The sequence below is a fragment of the Galeopterus variegatus genome, unplaced genomic scaffold (assembly GCF_000696425.1).
Source record: "Galeopterus variegatus unplaced genomic scaffold, G_variegatus-3.0.2 Scaffold371, whole genome shotgun sequence".
In the NCBI taxonomy this organism is placed as follows: Eukaryota; Metazoa; Chordata; class Mammalia; order Dermoptera; family Cynocephalidae; genus Galeopterus; species Galeopterus variegatus.
The window spans coordinates 509,084-523,102 of NW_007726482.1; the positions used below are offsets into that span (position 1 = coordinate 509,084).

Here is a 14,019-nt window from a genome sequence, read left to right on the forward strand (position 1 = left end):
GTAATCTAAGAATAGATCCTGTATATATTTTTTTTTTGACTAAAAAGTATAAGTAATACGAATGTTATTTGTACTTTGAAATCCATAATTTTTGAACATTAGCATATAATGACAAATGTATTTGGATTCTCCCCTAAAAACAAATCAAAAATGAAAAATCAAGGCATCCTTCTTTCAAAAAAAAAAAAAAAGGTATCATAAACCATGAAAGCCAGATTGTCAGCTTTCTGTGAATGATTTAGAGATTTTTTTTGTTTTGTTTTGTTCTGCCCCTTCTTGCTATATACATAGGAAAGTTGTATTTTTCATAAATTCAACATTTTTAGGAGAGGAGAGGGGCTGGGGGCACACTCCACCTGGTTGTCATCAACTGAATATTTGAATTTTTTGGCAGATCCTTGAGCAAGAGCCAGTGAGGCCACATAGCCTACGAGGGCCACTCCGAAAGCTTCGGTGATTACTGCAGAGAGTATGTTCATTGGGGGAGCTCTAGGTGGAGGAATTCTGTGGAAAGAAAGATCATATTGAAGTCATCAACTTCCAAATAATCTGTTACAACTTGCAATGAATTCAACTGTGGTAATGACTCTGAAGTTTACATAGAATCAGTGAAATACCCATGAGAAAACCCAGCAGCCTTGCCTTTAGAAGCCCTTTGTTTTCAACATTATTTAGTAGAAAAGCAAAATTGCAAGGAACACCACAGGGACAATTCCATGTGTCTAGCTGGCATTTATACTCAGGAAATTCAGATTACACAGCAGAAACTCTGACTCAACAAAAATTTTCTGCATCAGAACAAAAGCAAATCTGGAGCATTCTTTCATTCAAACCTTTCCAAATATTTATTTGGCTGGTGTTGCAGACTGTATTTCCTGCCTTGAAGACTACAGTGATATATGCAAACACTAGTTTACTGTGAGCTACAACTCTTAAGTTAATCCCTAAATTTGCCATTGAGTTCATTATCGTAATTATGTTTTTAACTTAATCCTTTCACGGTGCACTTAACTATGCCTTACATATTTAAGAAAAATATGTATAAAAATTCCATCTACCCTCTGTTATAAAATATAGGACCACAGTTGGCTGTTTCTCCATTTCAAAGAGCTGTTTAAAATATTTATCTCAAATAATACCCAGCCATTGTCCTACGGTCTTCAGAAAACCACTTGAGCCGAAGAAGTATCAACATTTAATTATCCCTGATGATTCCTTGGGAAACTTACCAAAAAAGAAAAAAAAAAAAAGATCTCTAAAACAAAAGTAGAAGAAAAAGGGAAGAGAATTCATGTGATTTTAATAACTAGTATGTAAGTAGAATGCTCAACCCTTGCATATTAGCTACTTCATTTAATTTTCCCAACAATACCCAAACCAAGCATTATTATACCCACTATATGGAGAAGAAAACATTTTGAGAAACGTTTGGTAACACATCAACAGTCACAAAGTGAATAGCCAAGCTGAAGTTCAATCTCAGCTCTATCTCTTTTCAAAGCCATGCTCTTTGTACGATTCCTTAAGAGTATGGGTCTGGAAAGGTCATTCAAAATGAAAGAGAATTAGAAGGAATGAAGAAGAAGCCAGACTTCTTTACCTACTTACTAAAGTTTGCTTCCAAGACAAATCGATTTGTATCTTTACAGGCCCTAAAATGTATGCTATACAAAACTGCTACCATTTCAAACTATAGAAACATTTGTTTTATGAAAATTAAGGGTGCCTAATTGCCTAATTATTAACAACAAACTGACCTAGAAAGAAACAATAAACTGATCTAAAAGGTGGAAAAGCAAAGAATCCTTGAGAAAATTCAAGTTAAATCAGATAATCACCATGAGCCTGTATCTACATAGGCTAAAGACAGAGGAATTTTAAAATTAGTTTTTCAATCCCTGAGAATGTTTCTACTGTTCTTCTGCTTTAATGTAGTTAGAAGCCAAAACTTTCCCAACAACTGTAATTTTGCCCCAAAATTCTATTTATTATTGCATATACAGCCCATTAAAAGGGAATAACCTATAAGACACTCCCCCTTCTCTAATATGCCTTTATTTTCTTTCAGCCTATATTTGGAACAAACTTTTGCTTTTTTATAGTGAAAATCTCCTCTTTTGCTAAACTTCCTCTTAGTGTCCAGAGAAAATCTTAGGCCGGGTAGAGCACCATGTCTTCTCCACTTCCGTCCTCTCTTGATATTATACACTACCCAGGCCTATGGGTTTGCTATTTCAGATGATGCTTGTCAACCTTTACTATGATTTAAGTGAAATAAAAATAACGATAAGAATATGTATGTGCATGGGGGGGGGGCAGGCTAAATCCCAGAGAAGGACTCTAATTTGCAAATTCCTTAAATACCTTCCTAATCTTTTCCCTGAAGCCTCTGTATAAAACAGTTATGAACTTCCTTAGTAATACATGAACAGTCCAGAGAGTTACTCTTTCTCTATACATGTAGTGTTTTTTTCCATCATTTTATAATAGAAGTTAATTAGAATTTTTCCCATACAGGGACAAATCAAAATGAAATCCATACCCACCCACCCCAGTCCCTTCCTCCATAAAAACAAACAAACAAACAAACAATATATATATATATATATATATATATAAAATACTACATTACCCTTTTGGAATATGACCAACTACTTCTAATCCATATGCGTTTTCCATATTGGTACAATAACAAGCAAATGATGCAGCAATAATCTGTATGGTTCCATTTGAAAAAAGAAAAAAAGTATTACTGGCCTCTCAAACATCATAAAACCATTTTTAAAAGTAAATATTGCTTACGTGTCCCTTGATTGCCAAGAGTAATGTAGAAGCTCCACAAATATTTTTGTTAATGAAATATCAAAAATCAAAAAGTCCCTCTGAGTTTTTTTAATTTTTAAAAATTTTTTAAAATTTTATTATTTTTTTAATTGACACATAATCATTGTAACTCTGAGTTTTGAAAGCACTTAATTTACAGTCTCAAAATTAGATGACACCCCGGAAATATGGCTTTTCTAATATTCTACCGTATATCAACCCAGTTATGTTTAATTTTGGAGGGAAGCAAAACATAGACACGAGTGTGTTTACAGACACCGCAATCCAACATAAATACCTGTCTCTCCTAACTTGATAGGATGCTTTGTGAGACAGCAAGTTTTTCCTCCGTGACAGCAACCACTCAAGAGTTCTAGATACCGCACTGATGATGTTCCTAATCTATGTTAGTAATCAATGATGATTTACAGTCTCCTTGAATATTTTTGAATTTTGAGCTTTTACTATTTCTTGAAGGACAACATGCTAGTTGACAGCCTGCTGGTCTTAAGATGACCCCCATGGAGTCACAGATTCCCTACATTTCTGTAACTGAGATATGCTAAGCAAGATCACGTGTCCTGTGCCTACACCCATAGAATCTCTAAAATGCATGTCAGAGGCCATCAGCCTTTATTCTCCCAGCCATGCCACCCTAATGTTTTCCATCCATTTTCACATTCTCCTTTTATTATTCTGATAATTTTAATAAATACTACAAATTTCACATGGTTGTAGTGTCAATTTGGAACAGTTTACCTTAAGAGAGACATGCAAATTGTGTACTCAACATACAAATTTACCAAATACGTGGCCAGAAAAAAAGTATAACAAAAATCACACTAGCAAAATTAGGAATATCTAGCAATTAATGCCCAATAATACTATTTTGTTATTTTGCTTTGTTTTTTCCTATCTGTGTATTTCTGTTCTCTGTGATGATATTCAACTGAATTTGCAGAGATTTTTAAAATGTGCTTAAAAAGCAACAAAATAGTCCCGGTTATAATGTTAAATTTTATTAATAGTATATAATGCTATATAATAGTATTTTCTAAAGATGACAGTGGTACCTAAAGATTCAGGCTATTAAGTTAAAATCAAAAATATTAACATATTCAAATATTCCTAAGCTAATCAACCTTTTTTTTTTTTTTTTGTGACCGGTAAGGGGAACGCAACCCTTGGCTTGGTGTCCCCGCACCGCACTCAGCCAGTGAGCGCAGCGGCAATCCCTATATAGGATCCGAACCCACGGCAGGAGTGCTGCTGCGTTCCCAAGCATGGCACTCTCCCGAGTGCGCCACGGGGCCGGCCCCTAATCAACACATTTTAATTACCCATTATCATCATGAAACATCTATGCCAGTTCAGAAAATATTATAACCTGTAAAGAAAATATACCATAGCCACTAGATACTAATCCTTATTGAAAATGGAAGAATGATGTTTAATACACATAGCCAATATTAAATTAAGTAACCTAAGTCACCCAATTAGTCTTCGAGACAATGTCATACTTCCTCACTGTGCCTTTTAACATAAACCTCCTTTATCAGTTGAGTCATTGGTCCCTCTTCAATGCTATTTCAATATTATATGTGTGCATGAGGCCAGCACTGCCCTTAGACCTGGGCAAGAAGGGATCCTGCCCCAGGTGGGCCAGTGCTTCAGGGGGCTCTAATCTGGCCCTCCTCTTTCCACATAAGACGTGAGCTTTGTCGGGGGGATGCCTAACTAAAACCTGAACCCCTCTTTCTGAATCATACTCTGGATACTCAAGAATCTATAATTTCCTGTCCAAATGCCCCCACCTATTTGCAGGGCATCTTCCCCAGGCCCATCCTCCCAGGGTGGCCTAAGGAAGACTAAAGGACATTCATAGCCATGGTGGGGTGGAAATATGTTTGGAGTTCAGACACTGGGGCTACAGTAACCACACGTATACATATGAATCCCCTTGTGGGTGGGATATAGCTAGAGTGGGAAGAGAAGGAGCAGGCCAAGAGGCTAGGTCTCCCACGCTGCTACATTGTGGCAGAACTCAAAAGAATGGAATTCTCTGTTCTAACCTGGCTTTCAAGGTCATCGATAGAGTACACTAGTCAAGGCAGGAGAAAAGGACCTGTTTTATTCAACATTATGATCTACGACTTTTAAGTATTTGAGATTACATCAGTGCTTATGCTTTCAGTCTTGCAAATGTTAGGGGCAACACTGCATAAGGAATATCTTCTATTTTATTATAAGAATAATATTCTTACTAGTTTTGCAGAGAATAAGCAACTGTTTTATTACTAGCTCAATAGCCTTCCTCCTTAAGTTTATTTTTTAATTTTTGTTTTTATAAAACTTATTTAATATAGCTTTCCAAGATATACTAAGCATTTCTTAATATCTATAGGACTTTAAGATAAGGTGGTACATTTCACAGTTGTTGCAGTGAAAACTAATAATCATAGTACTCTGCATTTTTATGGCTTTTTTGAAACATGTGCACACATGTTATAGAGATCACATATGTTATATGTATCTGAGCAAATTATCTAGAGGATATAAATTATACATGGCCTACCTATGAAGAGAGGCCTTCCATCTGGGTTCTACAGGAATGAGTCATATCCTTCAGGGATAGTTTCCAATGTGCTAGCCTTATAAATGTATATAAACCTGCACTATTTCAATAGTATAAAGGTATATTTCAATAGATGAAACTATTTAGACACAATTTGTTGTATAAGTGTACAAAGATCTTTAAAAACCTAAAGCCAATTTATGATAAGTAAATTAGTAGGCTGTAGTTGTGTTAACATTTCATTTTTAACTTAATGCTTTGTTTAGTTGAGTTCCCTTTAGAGGCTCTTAAAATTTCAGAACATATTTTTTAATGCCACAACCCTTAGCAGTGAAGTATAATGTATTGGTTTTCTAGGTACAGCAAAAAAATATTTTAAAGATATTTTAAAGAATGTCATAAAGGGACATTTGTCAATTGATAATATTTCTAGTCATATTATACAGATGCCATATTATTGGGATGTGGTATCACATTTTATTGCTTTACAGAGGATCATTCCAGAGTTCTTTTGAATCTCACCCTTAGAAATGTCTCCTTACTTAAGATCTTAGGCTATGTGTTCCCTTATTTATATAAAAAATTACAAGCATGGGGCCGGCCCGGCTTGGGAAGTGCAGTGGCGCTCCCGCCCGAGGGTTCGGATCCCACATGCAGACCGGTTCCCGCTCACTGGCTGAGCGAGGTGCGGGGGCAACGCCGAGGGTTGCGATCCCGTTGCCGGTCCCCGGTCTGGTGCGGGGGCAACACTGAGGGTTGCGATCCGTTGCCAGACACGGAAAAAGACAAAAAAAAAAAATTACAAGCATATGAGAAATGCTGTATAAATTGAAAACATGCGTGCCTCCTTTTTTAAATTATTGATTCAAAATGTTTCCTATTCTTACATTAATGTATAGCTACGCAAATTAGCCCTACTTTAATGAGAGACAGGAGTAGCTGTGGGTTACTGCAAACAATATAGTAAGCATCTGCAGATTACCCCAACAACTGATAAGCTTTGTATAGCAGAAAGCTAAAATGTTGATTTCATACTTACCAAAACTAAATCGACAGGAAGAACAACTTTAATTTTCCTTTTAAACTGTTCATTCAGCTCTTTAACAAGAACAAGGACCACAATGCTCAGCAAGGATAAGAGCAGAGCTTCCAGTCGGACAGACTTGATGTTTTCAAACACATATACATAAATCTGTAGTAATGAGAAAAAACATGAGCAAAATTTTGGGTCACCCACAATATACCAACATTGAAATCTGGCCCCAAATAAACTCAGTGATTTTTATAAAACATTGTATTGGCTAGGGGGTTGAAGGTCAGGGGTAGTAAGGCAATTGGTGCTGACTCAGGGTAAAGCTATATATTCATTTGAATGTACAAAATTGTTTGGCCTTTGATTCGCCCATCAAACAATCAAAATGCAGGACTTGCACCTTCCTACATCAGGATGCTACTAAAGAGAATGACTCTTCTGGCTCCTTCTCTGATAGTTCAAGGGGCAGAGTCACTATAACTCATAGTTATATGCAGATTCATCATTCAGAGCAGTGAGTGGAACAGGCTCCCTATCTTCAGACCCCATCACTGTTCCTCAAACCCCAGAACCAAGCAAACACACATACGAACCACGCACAAAAGAGTTAAGAATTGGTACTTAGCTGACATCAGATATTTGGCTTAATGTAAAATATTACCATGTTCTCAACCATTCAGCATTTATTTATTTGTTCATTGCCAAATATGTGACCAGTGCGAGGTCGGCAATGATGAACAATTTAGATACAGCCTCAGTATTTATGGGGCTAATAGTCTAGCATAGGAATTGCTAAATAAAGCAATAAATTAGTACAGTACAGTGCTATGGACAAGGAAGGGGCACCTAAATTATATGACTTAGAGGTGTGAATGGTTGGGGGAGAGCTTACCAAAGAAAATAAATAGGAATTGACCAGTTTATGGATGGTGGGAGAGGAGGGGGGAAGGAGACTCGGAGAAAATGTTCTACTTGAAGAGCACATTTATAAAATTTAAGGCATAGAATGAGAGGAGAGGAGTGTATGACTTCTTGAAAAATATGGTCAAGAAACCAATACAATTATTTGTCTTTAAAAATAAGCAGGTCTATCGGAAATCGTCAACATCAAAGAATTTGCTTGAAACTAAGAAGTGGGTATAATACATTAATATCAGATAATCTTAGTAACTTGGTATAATCTTACATGTCCAAAAAAAAGTAGAATAAAAAATGTGAGAATAATGTCAAGGAAACGGGAACTATGCCACATGTCCTCGTGACCCGATAAAGCATTATTTAAAACAACACAAAAGAAGCTGAAACCCTTTAAAGAATAAAACAAAAGGGAACTGGTACAATTCACTTGGTTATATATATATATACATATGATAGTCTACATACATTAAACACATTGTTTTAAACAAAACACATAATTATTGACATGGAAAGGCCTTCCTGTTATGATGCTAAGTGAGAAACTAAGTTTTAAATGAGTATGTGTGGTTTGGTATTGTTCTGAACTGAATTGTGCCCCTCCCCCTCAAATTCATATGTAGAAGTGCTAACCCCCAGTACCTCCAAATGTGACTTTATTTGGAGAAAGGGCCTTTGAAGAGATAATTAAGGCAAAATGAGGTCATTTGCATGCGTCTTAATCCAATATAACTCGTGTCCTTATAAGAAGAGATTAAAACACAGACAGGCAACATGCACAGAGGAAAAACCATGTGAGGGCACAGCAAGAAATCTGACATCTGCAAGCCAAGAAGAGAACCCTCAGAAGACACCAAAACTGCCAACACCTTGATCTTGTACTTCTTGATCACAACCTCCAGAATTATGAGAAATAAATTGCTGTTTAAACCACCCAGTCTGTGGTATTTGTTATTATAGCCCTAGCAAACTAGTACAGATATCATTTTTTATGAAATAAAATTTCAAACTTTAAATACCTATGCATATATCTGAAATGTTAATAGATCTGCATAAGGTCATACCCCTTGTATAATTTTAAAGATTTTAGATAGTCCTTAAATGTTTGTCTTCAACATGTCTCTTAACCCCTCTTCCTCTTGGACACGCTGAATCTGGTTTTTATAACTTCATTTCTATTTGTCCACAGCACATTCCCAAGTCTAGTTTCAGATGATAAAAACTCCCTTTTATTTTAGCCCATGGTTGTCCTTACAGCAGCCCAACTTGTTGTTCTTTGTCCTCCCTATTTTAGCATCTCATACATAATTTGACCACAACCAAAAATATTAGGTCAAAATATTACACAGACTATGGGTCAAAAGAACTTATATAGAGACTATGTTCCTTAGCATCTCTTAGAATTCTACTTAGTAGGTTTCCTTATCAAAAGACTCAGCCTATCTGGTCCAGGATTCAAGAACTTACTTGGTATAAAAGAGATATATTAGGCTATCCGAGCCTGAATTTCATATATTGAATATTATCATTAACATTTTAACTCTTTTAAACAAACAAACAAAAAAAATTATACTCAGTTAAAAGTGGGTGAAAAGGATCAGGTTAATGTAGGCTTTTCAGAAACTCCTTCATCTCTACAATTAAAACAATACTATTTGTACAATCAGATATGTTAGGAAATAAATTAGAGGTCATAGCTTTATTTGTTATCTTTTTCACAGTATTCTATTTTATTCTATACACTTGGAAAGAAAATTAGGTACTACAATATCATAGTTATTTAAGATATAGATGATATTTTTCCTCTCTGTCTCTCTATGTTATATGTGATAATTGTTCACAGAAGTCCGACAGCAAGTGAAGGAACAGGGTCCATTTCTCCTAGTTACCCACTACTCAAAGCCCAGGATAAAAATCCAAAATTCACTCAATGAAATATATTCTACAGGAGATGGGGATAGAGATGTCAAAACGTTGTTCAGCTGCTTTCTGATGGTTTATCGTGATCCAAGAATAAAATCGAGAATATTATTCAGATGATTTGTCGGGAAAAAGACAAACACCTAAATGTTTTAAAGCATTTAGAGGAGTATTCTTTTTGCTTTTTTCCATAGTAAAGCATGCCATAACAGTGCCTGTATAAAAGAGGAGGAATATGCAAAACTCTCAAACCATACCAAATGTGCTGTAGTGTGCATTTCAAGAACATGTGTTAGCAGTAATAAAAATGGCCACCCCAGAATGAAAGGAATGATAAAACCCCCAGGGTTTTTTATTGTCTGCCTGGATTAACATACAACTCATCAAGCAAAGCGCATCTCACAAGACACTCCAGAAAAACATGGGGGTGGGCAGAGGCTCCTTATAACCAGCATAAAGAACACAATAGAAGAGCAGGATTGTGAGGGGTGTCGTGCTAATGACTGTCATATGGACCCATGAGAGAAGTCATAAGCTAAAGCAGCCTCATTGGAGATGCGCGGCATATGGAGATAGAGATAGGGATGGGGCTAAAGATGGACAACACCCCCCCCCACACACACAAGTGCATTTACATGTGCACATTTAATAGGGTTCTGGGCATCCTAAGCACACATTAAATTGCTCATTTCTCCTATAAATCCAGGCATTTGAGTACGCTATCGTGCACTAATCTACAGTAGATAAAAATTCCTTCCAAGGATCATCATTTGCTTTCCAGATCTCAGAGAAACAAAGATAATGTTTATAACCGATATGTAAGCTATTTCATTAGAACTAACAAATCTATTTAATAAAATAGTTCAGCTCATTTTGAAATTATAATACTAGCTCTTTAAACTGACCATTTATTATAACTTGACATAAAATGAAAAATATTGATATGCATAAACAGATCCATTTTGAGATATTTCAAAGAATGAAAATCATCTATTCAAAGTACATATATTGTTTCTTATTATTTTCTTTGGAGGCAAGCCTTTTCTAAAGCACTGAATGGACATTTACACACTATATATATATTTATACAATGTGTTTTTTTCTGATTTGGCCATTGTTTATAAATTTGTGCTTTTTTTCACTGATAGATTCTCAACTCCCGAAATGGTGTCTGGAAGAAAGAGGTACTCAATAAATATTGTTGAATTAATTCATACTTTAGTCTAACATAGTGATAGTAACAATAAATCTGTAAATCAGGGTAGATTTTACCCTGAATAAAAAGAATGACAAAGAGAGGAAGGACCTAGATTTTTCTTTTCTCACTAGCAATACTTGATCTACATCACATTAGGGAGATTTGTAGTTATCATGTATTCATTTATTCAACATGTTTACTGAGGTTCTATTATGTGCAAGGTAATTGAACTAAAACCTAAAGCTACTATCACAATAAATTTCAGGTAATCTATCTTTGATATAGACAATCTGCTATAAGTAATCATTTTTAATAACTCTAATTTACATGAATGAAGCAAAATCAGAGGCTGAAAGAGCTTTTATTCGGTATTCAGTTAAGAAAAAATAAACAAAGGCCTCCCTGGGACTGTACCTATTCAATCATTTCCTACTGTGTAATTGTCACTAAAGTTCTAAACGAGGTGCTGTACGGAAACACCTATGCAGAAAAAAAAATCTAAAGTGTGTCCACTTTGTTAAACTTCATGATGCAAAGAAACAGATCTTACATGCTTAGAAAATATTAGCAATTGTTGAAAACTAAATGGAGTTTCTGCATGATACTCAATTAATCAGAAAAATGCTATCAATCAAAATATCCCTTTCACCAGCATTCTGGTTGCTGCAGATTTTGCTGTAATACAACATACGTGAGAGGAAACGAAGTTTTAAAAATTTTTAGAGTATGATTATACCATTAATAACAATTTTTTAGTAGTAACGATGAATATATTTTTGAAACTATACATAAAGAGACCATAAAGAATATTCAAATATATATTTATTTGCTAAAGAGAATATGTAAACCCTTTAGTATTATTTATCTTTCTTGTGCTACTTTTGTACTAAAGATCTATCATAAATAAGTTTGTATTTTAGTAGAAAAACAAGAGTCTGGTAGTAAAATCAGCAAGCTTTAATTAATCCGTGAGCACAATACTTTAATAGTAGGTATAAACTAATAATCTGCAATCTATGAGTCTTAATTCCCCATACATGACTTTGAGTTAGCCATCACCACAAAGACAGGACTACCTCCAGAAAAAAAATGGTAGCATCCATATATGCTTGCTACCATGTGTGCAAACTTTTGTCTGAAAACACTTTTAGCATAATCTGTGCACAGATATGTGTCTAAAAATATGCACATTTTTCCCCTATGTCTTAGGAAGAGTATTTTTTAAAATAAGACAAAGGTAGCACTACCAAATAAACCATTTCACTTATTGTAACTATTGTAAAGTCCTATGTTGAATAAAATCTATTACATAATCAATCTAGTTGCCTATTGCTTCTATCAGAAGCCTTGTCTCACAACAGGGAGCTCTCTGTGCCAGTCATGGCCCTGGTACAGATTTGAAATGTGTTAATCACATTTACTGTTTCATCGTATGGATAATTTCAGTCACCTTCTAATTTTAAAACCAACTAACAAACAAAAACATAGAATTTTCGCATCATTCACAACTGGGTTTTTGTAGTAGGCTAATTGTCTCCCCCTACCCCCTCAAAGACACACTTACATCCTAAACCCCAAAACCTGTGACCTTATTTGGCAAAAGAGTCTTTGTGGATATAATTAAGGATCAGGAGATGAGATCATTTGGAATTACCTGGGTGGGCCCTAAATCACATGACAAATGTCCTTAATGTCCTGATAGGAGACAAAAGAAACCAAATCAGAGGGGAAGTCCATGTGAACACAGAGGCAGATACTGGAGTGATGCGGCCACAAACCAAGGAATGCCTGGAGCCCACAGAAACTAGAAGAGGCAAGGACGTTTTCTCCACTAGAACCTCCAGAGGGAGTATGGACTAGACAATACCTTGATTTTGAACTTCTGTCCTCCAGAAATGTGAGAGTAAGTCTCTACTTTGTTAAACCACCAGGTTTGTGGTAATTTGTTACAGTAGCTAGAGGACGGGAACACAGTTAGTAAATCAAATGCTTCTTGCTTCTAAGACAATTCAATGAGAGCATTAGGGCAGAACTGTGTTCCCTGAAAATTCATATGTTGAAGTCCTAACCCCCAATACGGAAGGTGACTGTATTTGGAAATATGTCCTTTACAGTGGTAGTTAATGTAAAATGAAGCCATTAGGGTGGGCCCTAATCTACTCTGACTGGTGTCCTTATAAGAAGAGGAAATCAGGACATGGAGAGTTACACCGGGACCACCATGTGGATAGGCAGCAAGAGGGTGGCCGTCTGCAAGCCAGAGAGAGAGGCCTCGAAGGAAACCAGCCTTGCCAGCACCTTGATCTTGGAATTTTAGCCTCCAGAACTGTGAGAAAGCAAATTTCCATTGTTTAAGCCACCCAGTCTGTGGTAGCTTGCAGTGGCAGCCCTAGCGAACTAGTACAAAGAGCAAAGGGGACTCAGAGCTTTTGTCCTTGGAATCGCAGGTAAACCCTAGCAAATTCCCTCCTCTTCAAATTAACCGAGGTAGAAGTATTTTAAAACAAGAAATGAAACTAAAAAGAAAGCTTTAAGTAATGGTTACTAAATGCTTAGTACCATTAAGAGAGTGCCAACTTACTGAGCATCGATTATAAATCAATTAAGCATGCTGAATATCTGTGGTTTGGATTACAACTAAAGTGCCTACCTAACAAAAGCAGTGTTCAGAAGATGACACTTGTCAGCACTAGATAAACCTTAAAAATCAACCAGTTCCACACACTCATTACATAGGTATAGAAACCAAGGCTTCAAAGGCTAGTGAGCACAGAGTCTTTGACTTGGATTTTTGGTGGTGGGACTCAGTGGCACCTGGCTGCTTTCCTCACCCTCTGGCCTTCTGCCTTCAACACCAGCAGCAGAACTATGTCAGTACAAGGGAATCAAGAAAGCCTTCCAACTGTATTCTAAAAGCCATTAGTACAGGGAGCATGAATTTCCCCTTAACATAAACATATTTTGTGAAAGTCTGCTTGTCTCTATAGGTACATTCACCCTAATTTCTGCTTTCTACCCTGAACATAGAGGAATTTTCTTATTTTTCCTACACAGACAGATGTGGGTGGGGAGGTGGAGGGGCAGATTGAGGAAAAAAGAAGGGGGGAAATTGTTGTTTAAATGTCATCACTTTCTAGAACAGTGGGGGAACTAACATTTCCAGGCACTATGCTGGCCATCTGATAAGCAGTGACTCATTTAATTCTCCAGTTACTACAAGGTGGGCATTATTATTTCCATTTAACACTTGAGGAAAATAAGGCTTGGAGAACTCAGGTAAACTGCTTAGGGTCACACAGATATTAGAACAGTGGAGCTGAGATGTAGCTCTCGGTCTGTCTCATTATCAATTCTATGTGTTACTGGCTACATATACATATACATACAACTAGTGTCAGGTCTAGTCTTGTAGACAAACCTCAGGAATCAATGGAATAGAATTATGGAATTTCTGAAAATCTACTGGAAAGGAACTTAGAGCAAAATCATTCTATCTGTCCCACCAACAGGCTCTGCATATGCTGTTTTTTCTGCCTACAGCACTCTTAACCCAAA

At 36.2% G+C, this 14,019-nt stretch overlaps 1 protein-coding gene across 1 annotated transcript in view; it reads right to left on the bottom strand.

Annotated features, from left to right (window-relative positions):
- SLC26A7 (solute carrier family 26 (anion exchanger), member 7) overlaps positions 1 to 14,019 on the bottom strand; it is a 120,839-nt gene that overhangs the window by 41,964 nt on the left and 64,856 nt on the right. Inside the window, exons 5-7 of the mRNA XM_008568057.1 lie at positions 6,438 to 6,590; positions 2,633 to 2,715; positions 357 to 504 (exon numbers count right to left, since the gene is read on the bottom strand). Coding sequence (XP_008566279.1) covers positions 357 to 504; positions 2,633 to 2,715; positions 6,438 to 6,590 — 384 coding nt within the window. The remainder of the gene's footprint in view (positions 1 to 356; positions 505 to 2,632; positions 2,716 to 6,437; positions 6,591 to 14,019) is intronic.